The sequence below is a fragment of the Rutilus rutilus genome (assembly GCF_951802725.1).
Source record: "Rutilus rutilus genome assembly, chromosome: 12".
In the NCBI taxonomy this organism is placed as follows: Eukaryota; Metazoa; Chordata; class Actinopteri; order Cypriniformes; family Leuciscidae; genus Rutilus; species Rutilus rutilus.
Genome location: NC_140217.1, coordinates 16,552,374 through 16,565,506, shown reverse-complemented (window position 1 = coordinate 16,565,506; position 13,133 = coordinate 16,552,374). Strand labels below are relative to the sequence as shown.

Sequence of the window (13,133 nt, the reverse complement as noted above, 5' to 3'; positions counted from 1 at the left end):
GTTAAAAGCAGAAGTTTTTAAGAATTTAAATTATAACAGTACATCCGTTGCCTTACAAAGCCTATTCAGTTTTCCTTCAGTATTCAGTTCCATTTCACTTTTTCTCTAGAGGAAAAAAAAATATCCCCAAAACTGTGACATCCTCTGGGAAAGCCTCTTCTCATCGTGGCGGTCGAATTGCTTCTAAAGTGAAGCACTTTGCGTTTAATAAGCAGAAGCGTCAGTATGGGATGGGTGTGGTGGGGAAGTGGCTGAACCGACACTATAGAGGCAGCCTCAGCAGCCAATTACAGAAACAACTAGAAGATTTTCACAGTCATCGGTGAGTAAGAAAACCCAATTAGGCTCCTCAAAATCACCAGGAGCTTCTCAGCCTTAGATGTTGCTTTTAAAATATTCAGAGAAAGATGTGATCATTAATTGTTTCTTTGTCAGGCCATATTTTACCTACTGGATCACCTTTGTGCATATTGTCATAACACTGCTGGCCTGCATTACATATGGATTTGCTCCTGTGGGCTTTGCCCAGCATACCACTACTCAGCTGGTAAGATCACAAAAAGAGTTTGTTAGGAAGACCTCTAAGCTATAGGAAGATTATGTAATTATGTAACAGTCATTTTACATCTGTTATGTCAGACATTATGCAGCTCTTTCTGTGGGGGCCTGCTCTGATATTGTGTTACTGCACAAGAGTGTGAGCAATTACAAAACTGTTTATTATACATTTAGTTGCCCACTATCCATTCCATTCTTTTTTCCCCTCTTTTTTAAGGTACTGAGAAACAAAGGAATTTATGAGAGTGTAAAGCATGTGCAGCAGGAGAACTTCTGGATTGGTCCTTGCTCTGTAAGTGACACATACAGTAGAGTGATTCACGACGTCAGACTTAACAGGATGTTTTTTGGAAGTTACTAAAGTTTTAATGTTAAACTGCTATATTTTACACTGGATATAAAAAGTATACACACCCCTGTTTAGGCAGCTGTTTTTTGTGATGTAAAAAATTACACCAAGATAAATAATATCAGAACTTAATGTACCTTTAATTTAAAAATTACACACTTAGGCATTGCCACTGAATACCAAAGTGACATTTCAGAGAGGGAAAAAAACGTATCACGTCCCTGAACAAATACTTAGCTGAAGCACTCTTTTGATTTTATTACAGCACTCAGTCTGTTTGGATAGATGTCTAACAGCTTGGCACATCTTTACTTGGGAATATTTTCCCACTGTTCTTTGCAAAAACATTTTTTTGATGATTTAGATGTGTGTTTTGGAGCGATGTCTTGCTATCATTGGAGCGTTGTCATGCTGTCATACTGTCATGTTTGTTTGACTTTATTGTCTATTCAGATTTCCTGGATTTCCTGGCCATCTTTAACGCTGGCATGAAAAACAAATACATCAACTACAAAAAACATTTACATCAACAATACTGTACAACCACATTATATACCACATAATTAAACACATGGGACATACATTTGTCCCTATCAAAAACATGCATAAAACAAATGAATACAATTTATATCTGCATAAATGCACGCACACATACCTATGCATACATATGTGCATATACCTATAGTAATTACCTAAATTAAAGATTTGATTTAAAACAGTCAGTGGAACAAATTATCTTTTATAAATGTTATTTTTAGCCAACGGTATATGCAACCTGCGCCCCGAAGGCAGGGCCTCAAAGCAGGAGTGGAGGGGATGGGTCTGGTCTGAATATACTGCTATCGCCTTTTTCTCCATAAAATGTAAAAACAACTCTTGCAATGTACTCTGTTTTTGACCTGTGATCTAATTTGCTTAGTTAATTACTCGTATTAATATATGTTTCTGTGTCATTGTTAAATTGCCATACCACAAAACAATATTATAGGTTAAAATACTTTCAATCATCGATCTGTAAGCAATAGTTAGGATCCTTCTATCAATACTAAAATTTCTTAACTTCTTGAGTAGACCTAAACACTGTCTTGTTTTCTTATGTATATGGTCCACATTTTCCTGGAAGGAGAGTTTATCATCAATAATTGTACCTAAATATTTAAAATTTGAAACTTGCTCTACCTTTACACCTTGTATAATAACTTGTTCATCTGGGAGGCCAGCTGTACCTGTCTTATTTTGATTCCTACAGCATAATTCCTTTGTCTTCTCAATGTTCAATTCTAGATGACTGTTATCAAACCATTGTACAAGACTTTTAATATACTCAAAATAACAATTTATGTCTGTTTGGCAAGAAATTAAAACCAAGTCATCAGCGTATTTGATTAAAGTGAGATCGTCACTGTTACACTGAAGTTCATTAATATAAACAGAGATAAGCAGAGGTGATAATAGACATCCTTGTGGGAACCCTGAGACTTTAAGACTATACAATCAGATAAGATTCTGTTAACACAGACTCGTTGGGGCCTATTACTTGAAAATGCCTCAATCCATAAGATTAACCAGCTACTTACACCTTAATCTTGCAATCTTTCTTTTAAAATTTGCATTAGTTTTTGTCATTGGAGTGTTGTTCAGAAGGTTCTATCTCAAAATTGACTGGTACTTGGAGCTATTCATGATTTCCTCCACCTTCAGTAAAGTCCCAGTTCCAGCTGAAGAAAAGCAGCCACCATGCTTCACTGTGGTTATGGTGTTCTTTTGCTGATGTGCTGTTGTTTTTGTTCCAAACATACCTTTTACAATTTTTACCAAAAAGTTTAATCCTGGTCTCATCAGACCAAAGCATTTTTCCACATGGTTTTGAGAGACTGGATATATATGTATGGTAAATTTTAGCTGGGCTTGGATTTTGTTATATATTTTTTTTGTCTTGTCAGAAAAGGCTTGCATCTTGCCACCCTGCACGTTGTGGAAAAAGGTGGAAAAAGGCGACTGTGGCAAGGAACCAAAACTCCATTAGATGGCAGAATGGAGAGAAAAAAACCTTCTCTGGCCAACGAACGAACAGTGTATGATTATGATTCAGGCAGCATTATAGGTCAGAAGTCGGACTGGTTTGGAACAAACAGAATATTATCCAGTTCCATCTGGTTTAAGATCAGAGTCATCACACCGGTATGGAGACGGGTTTGTTGAGGATCAGTGCTGATGGCTGTTGTGTCGATGAGGCCTTCGATGAGAGTCTAGTTGACACAATCTCTGCTGACACTTCAGGGATGCGTTGTGGTCGTGTCTAGGTGCAGGTCCTCCATCTGGTCTGGATACGGCCCGGATCCGGCTGACAACAACATGCGTTGTGGCCGTGTCTAGGCGCAGGTCCTCTATCTGGTCTGGATACGGCCTGGATCCGGCTGACAACAACATGCGTTGTGGCCGTGTCTAGGTGCAGGTCCTTCATCTGGTCTGGATACGACAACAACAAATCTTGTTTATATTAGGTCTGTTTATGTGCCAGTTGTGAGGAAGGAACCGCCAGTAATAAGAACAGTTAAGATTTGGTCTGATTCAGTCTATGAAGCATTAATGGATTGTTTTGAAACAACTGATTGGGAGGTTCTGTGTAAATCACATGACGAAGTGATTGATAGCTTAAAGGGATAGTTCACTTTGAAATTAATTTTTTATATGTTTTAGCTTACCTCAAGGGCATCCAAGATGTAGGTGTCTTTGTTTCCGCAGTATTTTCAATTTTGATATTTTTAGGTCAAACCGTTCTTGTCTGTCAGTCATATAATGCAGGTCTATGGTCACTGGCTCAAAACACAAGCACAGAGTCCAAATTAAAACAATTCCCCATCGTCCAAATGAAACAATTCCCCATCATAAGTACACATTGATGGCCTAAGACACGAAACGAGCGGTTTGTGTGAGAAAACGAACAGTATTTATACCGTTTTTATATCGTTGTTATCTCTTGAAAACAGCACACGTCCAAATGATCTGACGGCGCGGGCGGGTATAGATATATACATAGATGTCGCCTTGGCTACTGCAGTTCAAGGCGACATCTATGTATATATCTATACCCGCCCGCGCCGTCAGATCATTTGGACGTGTGCTGTTTTCAAGAGATAACAACGATATAAATACTGTTCGTTTTCTCACACAAACCGCTCGTTTCGTGTCTTAGGCCATCAATGTGTACTTATGATGGGGAATTGTTTCATTTGGACGTGGGGAATTGTTTTAATTTGGACTCTGTGCTTGTGTTTTGAGCCAGTGACCATTGACCTGCATTATATGACTGACAGACAAGAACGGTTTGACCTAAAAATATCAAAATTGAAACTACTGCGGAAACAAAGACACCTACATCTTGGATGCCCTTGAGGTAAGCTAAAACATATCAAAAATTAATTTCAAAGTGAACTATCCCTTTAACTGAGTGTATTACAGATTATATAAACTTTTGTTTTGATAACACAGTACCTACTAAAAAGATCAAATGTTATTCAAACAACAAACCTTGGGTTACCTCTGAGTTAAAAGTATTATTAAACGAGAAAGAGAGGGCCTTTCTAGTTGGTGATAAGGATGAGCAAAAGAGAGTACTAAGGTTATTAAAAGTAAAAATTAGAGAGGGGAAAGAGAGTTATAATTTCAAAATGGAACGAAAATTACAAAAAAAAGAAAGTGAGAGAGGTTTGGAAAGATCTAAATATAATGTCCGGACATGAAAATAAAATGAGATATACTGCCCCTGGTGGTCAGACGTGGGCAGATGAATTAAATGTATTTTTTAACAGATTTGATGCTGGGTCTAATGATTTTGAACATTCTTCGATATCAGTGGAACAAGAAGTGGGTTAAGGAGTATTAAGATGAAGAAATCTCCAGGTCCGGATGGTATTAATCCTAGAGTCCTTAAGGCCTGTGCTGATCAGATTTGTAGGGTGGTTCATTATATTTTTAATTTGAGTTTGCGCTTTGAGAAATTACCTGTTTTATGGAAGACATCATGTGTAGTACACTTACCTAAGTTAACAAATCCCATGGAGTTCTCACACTATAGGCCAATTGCTTTAACAGCACAGTTAATGAAGGTTTTTGAGAGAGTGGTATTAAACTATTTAAAGTCAGTATTGTGTGGTGCTGAGGATAAACTACAGTTTGCTTATAAAACTGGTGTTGGGGTGGATGATGCACTTATTTACCTATTGCATAAATCCTTAAGTCATTTAGAGACCCCGGACAGCACAGTCAGAATTACATTCTTTGACTTCTCTAGTGCATTTAAAGCTGGGGTAGGTAAGAATGGTCTAAAAAACTTATTTTTCAAATTTGTTTAAACTTTATGTATATATCAATACATAATAAAAATGTAAGTATTCTGAAAAAGAAAGTATAAAAATCGAGTGTATGTAGACCTCTAACGACTGTTTTAAAGACAGCTCATTATTTCCATTCAGTCCACCCTCTCCCTTCTGGGGTCCTTCCAAAGCCACGCCCCCAAAACACATGAACGCGCGACTCCGACAGCTGAGCTGGAAGACGCATTATTTACCTGAGACGAGCGGAGAGGAAGGAGCGCAGTGCATGTAGCATCATGTCAGAATCACATGTAATAAAAAAATCTAACTTTATCATTATGAATATAAACAAATAAGATGTATTTTAGTAGCCTACTCACTATCAAGCTATCATATCGATATTGGTAAAGTTTAAAATATATATTTTTTGACTCGCTAACGAGCTAGTTATAACTATAAGGCAAAGCTAAAAACAGGTTGCATTGATACACGTTTTTCCATTTCCATTAACTTAGTTGCACTGTGATGAAGATGAATTTCGTGTAAGATTCATAACATATAACGTTAGGCCTACTAGCTGTTAAACATGTATTTTGTTATGTAAAGTTCCCCCCACAGCGGAGCCTGCCGTGAACGCGCAGGCTAGTAAACATGCAGGGTCACCGATGACGACGGATAAGGTCACTAGATATAAGGTTAGCAGGTTTCAATTGTTGCTTTGCACAGTGCGTGACATTTTATCTGTATGTTATGCGGCTAGAGTTTTAACACTGAGTCAATGGGCTCCGACGGGCTTGTTTATCGTCATCGGTCTTTTCCGTTTACCTGTCTTTGTTGTATGAGCAGGTTCCACTCGAGAAATTGGCAGTTTTGGTTGTTTGTCCGCCATTAGCACAGCTGCTCGGCACACCGGCAATCTTGATTTTGAATGACGGTACGCGCTGTGCAAGAGAGGGGCGATCAGCGCGTACGCGAACTTGATTGACACTGCTAAGACACTCCTCCTGGCTCTGAAGGCATCTGATTGGTTTTTTACATTCGCACCGAATGGCAGTGATTGGTCAGAGTTTTTACTGTCCTGCAGCTGCTACAGAGGTCTGATTGTTTTCATTCCTTTTTCTGAACACATAATGTATTGACTACTCTCAGGATGGAAGGACCATTTCAACCAGTATAAAAAAAAGTGTTTCTGAACAGGATTACCTACTATAGCTTTAACACTATTCAGCCTTCACTTCTACGAAGTAAGATGGAAAATATTGGAGTAAATCATGGTATGGTGAATTGGATAACTGATTATCTCTCTAATAGACCACAGTATGTGAGGATGCAGGACTGTGTGTCTCAAGTAGTGAAGTGCAGCACTGGAGTCCCTCAAGGAACCGTTTTAGCACCATTTTTGTTCACTTTTAATACATCAGATTTTCAGTATAATTCTAAATCTTGTCATCTCCAGAAATTTTCTGATGATTCAGTTGGCTATATAACATACCACGATGAGAGTGAATATAGGGAGCTAATAAAGAGTTTCGTGGACTGGTGTGAGAAAAACGGTCTCAGGCTAAATGCTAGTAAGACAAAGGAAATTGTGGTTGATTTTAGCAGACTTCCTCAGCAAGTGGTACCAGTAAATTTACGAGAGTCAGAAGTTGAGATTGTAACAACTTACAAGTATCTGGGTGTATATTTGAACAACAAGCTCAACTGGTCTGACATTACGATGCAAGTTCATAAGAAGGGTCAAAGTCGTATTCATTTGTTAAGGCGACTGAGATCCTTTGGGATATGTCATGTACTACTTAAGACCTTCTATGACACTGTAGTCTCATCTGTGATTTTGTACTCTGTCACATGTTGGGGAGGGGGACTGTTGGAAAAGGAGAAGAATAAGTTAAACTAGATGGTAAAGTTCGTAGACCAAACTTTAAGTTGGCTTGAAAAAGCCTAGCCAGAAACTTTGAAAAAGTTTTAAACTGTTCTAGCATGGTTTAACATGATTTACCATGTTTCTAGTAAAGAAATATAAGAAAGAAAGAAAGAAAGAAAGAAAGAGAAAGAAAGTTTAGTTAGAAAGAAAGAAAGATTAGTTAGAAAGAAAGAAAGAAAGATTAGTTAGAAAGAAAGAAAAAGAAAGAAAGAGATTGGTTAAAAAGAAAGATAGTTAGAAAGAAAGAAAATAGTTAGAAATATAGTAGTTAGTTAGAAAGATAGTTAGAAAGATTAGTTAGAAAGAAAGAAAGATTAGTTAGAAAGAATGATTAGTTAGAGAGAAAAAATGATTAGTTAGAAAGAACGATTAGTTAAAGAGAACGATTAGTTAGAAAGAGAAAAAGAAAGATTAGTTTGAAAGAAAGATAGATAGAAAGAAAGATAGTAAGAAATAAAAAAGAAAGAAAGATTAGAAAGAAAGAAAGATAGATAGATTAGTTAGAAAGAAAGAAAGAAAATAGAGTAAAAAGGAGGAAAGAGTAGGTAGAAAAAAGAAAGAAAGAAAGATTAGTTAGAAAGAAAGAAAGAAAGAGATAGATTAGTTAGAAAGAAAGAAAGATGGATTAGTTAGAAAGATAGAAAGATAAGTTAGAAAGATAGATTAGAAAGAAAGATTAGTTAGAAAGAATGATTTGTTAGAGAGAAAAAATTATTAGTTAGCGAGAAAGAACGATTAGTTAGAGAGAGAGAGAACGATTAGTTAGAAATAAATAAAGACAGAAATAAAGAAAAAGAAAGATTAGTTTGAAAGAAAGATAGATAGATAGAAAGAAAGAAAGAAAGAAAGAAAGAAAGAAAGAAAGAAAGAAAGAAAGAAAGATTACTTAGAAAGAAAGAAAGAAAAAGATTAGAAAGAAAGAAAGAAAGATTAGTTATAAAGAAAGAAAACATAGAAAGAAAGAAAGAAAGAAAGAAAATAGAGAGTAAGAAAAAAGAAGGAAAGAGTAGGTAGAAAAAAGAAAGAAAGAAAGATTAGGTAGAAAGAAAGAAAGATAGTAAGAAAGAAAAAAGAAAGAAAGATTAGAAAGAAAAAAAGAAAGAGAAAGGAAGAAAGAAAAAAGATTAGGAAGAAAGAAAGAAAGAAAGAAAGAAAGAAAGAAAGAAAGAAAGAAAGAAAGAAAGAAAGAAAGAAAGAAAGAGAAAGAAAGATAGATTAGTTAGAAAGAAAGATTAGGTAGAAAGAAAGAAAGATAGTAAGAAATAAAAAAAGAAAGAAAGAAAGAAAGAAAGAAAGAAAGAAAGAAAGAAAAAGAAAGAGAAAAGTTAGTAAGTAAGAAAGAAAGATAGGTTAGAAAGAAAGAGATAGATTAGTTAGAAAGAAAGACAGATGATTAGTTAGAAAGAAAGATAGATGGATTAGTTTGAAAAATAGAAAGATAAGTTAAAAAGAAAGATTAGTTAGGAAGATAGATTAGAAAGAAAAATATTATTTAGAAAGAAAGAAAGAAAGATTAGTTAGAAAGAAATGATTAGTTAGAGAGAGAATTAGTGAGAAAGAAAGATTAGTTAGAAAGAATGAAAGAAAGATTAGTTAGAAAGAAATAATGATTAGTTAGAGAAAGAATGATTAGTGAGAAAGAAAGATTAGTTAGAAAGAATGAAAGAAAGATTAGTTAGAAAGAAAGATAGAAAAAAGAAAGAAAGATAGTAAGAAAAAATAAAGAAAAAGAAAGATTAGTTAGAAAGAATGAAAGAAAGATTAATAAGAAAGAAAGATAGAAAAGACAAAGATAGTAAGAAAGAAAAAAGAAAGAAAGATTAGTTAGAAAAAGAAAGACAGAAAAAGAAAGAAAGAAAGAAAAAAGAATAGTTAGAAAGAAAGATAAATTAGTTAGAAAGAAAGATAGATTAGTCAAAAAGAAAGATAGATTAGTTAGAAAGAATGAAAGAAAGATTAGTTAGAAAGAAAGATAGAAAAAAGAAAGAAAGATAGTAAGAAAAAAGAAAGAAAAAGAAAGAATAGTTAGAAAGAATGAAAGAAAGATTAATAAGAAAGAAAGATAGAAAAGACAAAGATAGTAAGAAAGAAAAAAGAAAGAAAGATTAGTTAGAAAAAGAAAGACAGAAAAAGAAAGAAAGAAAGAAAAAAGAATAGTTAGAAAGAAAGATAAATTAGTTAAAGAAAGATAGATTAGTCAAAAAGAAAGATAGATTAGTTAGAAAGAAAGATATATATATATATATATATAGATTAGTTAGAAAGAAAGAATGAAAGAAAGATTTGTTAGAAAGAAAGAATAGTTAGAAAGATAGGTTAGAAAGAGAGAAAGGTTAGAAAGAAAGAAAAATAGATTAGTTAGAAAGAATGAAAGAAAGATTTGTTAGAAAGAAAGAATAGTTAGAAAGATGTATGGATAGATAGGTTAGAAAGAGAAATGTTAGAAAGAAAGAAAGATTAGTTAGAAAGAAAGAAAGAAAAAAGGAAGAAATATTAGTTAGAAAGAGAAAGAAAGAAAGAAAGAAAGAAAGAAAAGGAAAGATGGATTAGCTAGAAATAAAGAAAGGTAGATTAGTTAGAAAGAAAGAGAAAGAAATAAGAAAGAAAGATTAGTTAGAAAGATAGATAGATAGATAGAGTTAGAAAGAAAGAAAGAAAGAAAGAAAGAAAGAAAGAAAGATTAGATAGAAAGACAGATTAGTTAGAAAGAAAGGAAGAAAATTGATTTGTTAGAAAGAAAGATAGATTAGTTAGAAAGATAGATAGATTAGTTAGAAAGAAAGAAAGATAGATTAGATATAAAGAAAGACAGATTAGTTATAAAGAAAGGAAGAAAGATGGATTAGTTAGAAAGAAAGATTAGTTAGAAAGAAAGATAGATTAGTTAGAAAGAAAGATTAGTTAGATAGATAGACAGACAGACAAATAGTTTTAAGATAGATAGATAGATAGATAGATTGATAGATAGATAGATAGATAGATAGATAGACAAATAGTTTGAAGATAGATAGATAGATAGAGAGATAGATAGAGAGATAGTTAGAAAAAGGAAAAGTTTGAAGATAGATAGATAGATAGATAGATAGATAGATAGATAGATAGATAGATAGATAGATAGATAGATAGACAAATAGTTTGAAGATAGATAGAGAGATAGATTGACAAATAGTTTTAAGATAGATAGATAGATAGAGAGATAGATAGTTAGAAAAAGGAAAAAGTTTGAAGATAGATAGATAGATAGATAGATAGATAGATAGATAGATAGACAAATAGTTTGAAGATAGATAGAGAGATAGATAGAGAGATAGATTGACAAATAGTTTTAAGATAGATAGATAGATAGAGAGATAGATAGTTAGAAAAAGGAAAAAGTTTTTAGATAGAGAGATAGATAGATAGATAGATAGATAGATAGATAGATAGATAGATAGATAGATTGACAAATAGTTTTAAGATAGATAGATAGATAGATAGAGAGATAGATAGTTAGAAAAAGGAAAAAGTTTGAAGATAGATAGATAGATAGATAGATAGATAGATAGATAGATAGATAGATAGATAGATAGATAGATAGATAGATAGATAGATAGATAGATAATGGTAGTTTAATTGAGTCTAATGCTTCAGGGAGTTTAGATTTGAGTTTTTGGCTTGTGCACTAATGGGTCACCATAGCTTTGGCTCAATTTGAACATTCTGCAATGAAAGTCTATGGGATTTTTATGGTTTTTAATATTAATTTTTAAGAAAACTGAAAGTCAAATCAGTCTGAAAAGATATACAGTGAGGAAAATAAGTATTTGAACACCCTGCTATTTTGCAGGTTCTCCCACTTGGAAATCATGGAGGGGTCTGAAATTGTCATCGTAGGTGCATATCCACTGTGAGAGACATAATCTAAAAAAAAAAATCCAGAAATCACAATATATGATTTTTTAACTATTTATTTGTATGATACAGCTGCAAATAAGTATTTGAACACCTGTCTATCAGCTAGAATTCTGACCCTCAAAGACCTGTTAGTCTGCCTTTAAAATGTCCACCTCCACTCCATTTATTATCCTAAATTAGATGTACCTGTTTGAGGTCGTTAGCTGCATAAAGACACCTGTCCACCCCATACAATCAGTAAGAATCCAACTACTAACATGGCCAAGACCAAAGAGCTGTCCAAAGACACTAGAGACAAAATTGTACACCTCCACAAGGCTGGAAAGGGCTACGGGGAAATTGCCAAGCAGCTTGGTGAAAAAAGGTCCACGTTTCGAGCAATCATTAGAAAATGGAAGAAGCTAAACATGACTGTCAATCTCCCTCGGACTGGGGCTCCATGCAAGATCTCACCTCGTGGGGTCTCAGTGATCCTAAGAAAGGTGAGAAATCAGCCCAGAACTACACGGGAGGAGCTGGTCAATGACCTGAAAAGAGCTGGGACCACCGTTTCCAAGGTTACTGTTGGTAATACACTAAGACGTCATGGTTTGAAATCATGCATGGCACGGAAGGTTCCCCTGCTTAAACCAGCACATGTCAAGGCCCGTCTTAAGTTTGCCAATGACCATTTGGATGATCCAGAGGAGTCATGGGAGAAAGTCATGTGGTCAGATGAGACCAAAATAGAACTTTTTGGTCATAATTCCACTAAACGTGTTTGGAGGAAGAATGATGAGTACCATCCCAAGAACACCATCCCTACTGTGAAGCATGGGGGTGGTAGCATCATGCTTTGGGGGTGTTTTTCTGCACATGGGACAGGGCGACTGCACTGTATTCAGGAGAGGATGACCGGGGCCATGTATTGCGAGATTTTGGGGAACAACCTCCTTCCCTCAGTTAGAGCATTGAAGATGGGTCGAGGCTGGGTCTTCCAACATGACAATGACCCGAAGCACACAGCCAGGATAACCAAGGAGTGGCTCTGTAAGAAGCATATCAAGGTTCTGGCGTGGCCTAGCCAGTCTCCAGACCTAAACCCAATAGAGAATCTTTGGAGGGAGCTCAAACTCTGTGTTTCTCAGCGACAGCCCAGAAACCTGACTGATCTAGAGAAGATCTGTGTGGAGGAGTGGGCCAAAATCCCTCCTGCAGTGTGTGCAAACCTGGTGAAAAACTACAGGAAACGTTTGACCTCTGTAATTGCAAACAAAGGCTACTGTACCAAATATTAACATTGATTTTCTCAGGTGTTCTCATACTTATTTGCAGCTGTATCATACAAATAAATAGTTAAAAAATCATACATTGTGATTTCTGGATTTTTTTTTTTTGATTATGTCTCTCACAGTGGACATGCACCTACGATGACAATTTCAGACCCCTCCATGATTTCTAAGTGGGAGAACGTGCAAAATAGCAGGGTGTTCAAATACTTATTTTCCTCACTGTAGCAACTCAAGTCAGAACAGTCTGAAGGTCTGACCCGAGTTTGGTGGTCGTAGCTTTGACGGTCTAGGAGGAGATACAGTCTAAAATTTGGCTCAGAAGAAGAATAATAACTAGATGCGAAAGTTCGTCGAGACAAACTTTAAGTTGGCTTGAGAAAGTTTGGAGCAGAACGTTTTTTGCTAGGCGGTTGCTAGGATGTTATGGGTGATTGCTATGGTGTTGCTAGGGTATTTTGGGCGGTTGCTAGGGTGTTCTGGGTGGTTGCTAGGTGGTTGCTAGGGTGTCCTGGGTGGTTGCTAGGTGGTTGCTAGGGTATTCTGGGTGGTTGCTAGGCGGTTGCTAGGGTGTTCTGGGTGGTTGCTAGGCTGTTTTGGGTGGTTGCTAGGGTATTCTGGGTGGTTGCTAGCGGTTGCTAGGGTGTTCTGGGTGGTTGCTAGGCGGTTGCTAGGGTGTTATGAGTGGTTACTAGGATGTTTTGGGTGGTTGCTAGGGTATTTTGGGTGGTTACTAGGGTGTTCTGGGTGGTTGCTAGGCGGTTACTAGGATATTTTGGGTGGTTGCTAGGGTCTTTTGGGTGGTTGCTAGGCGGTTGCTA

General features: G+C 35.6%; 1 protein-coding gene across 6 annotated transcripts in view; it reads left to right on the top strand.

The window, feature by feature from the left end:
* The window catches only part of LOC311301003 (inactive rhomboid protein 2-like), a 210,814-nt gene that overhangs the window by 37,313 nt on the left and 160,368 nt on the right, over window positions 1-13,133 (top strand). For all 6 annotated transcript variants that reach the window (XM_084425803.1, XM_084425800.1, XM_084425804.1 and 3 more), the window contains 3 exons: window positions 110-322; window positions 436-547; window positions 776-850. In XM_084425803.1, coding sequence (XP_084281929.1) covers window positions 110-322; window positions 436-547; window positions 776-850 — 400 coding nt within the window. The remainder of the gene's footprint in view (window positions 1-109; window positions 323-435; window positions 548-775; window positions 851-13,133) is intronic.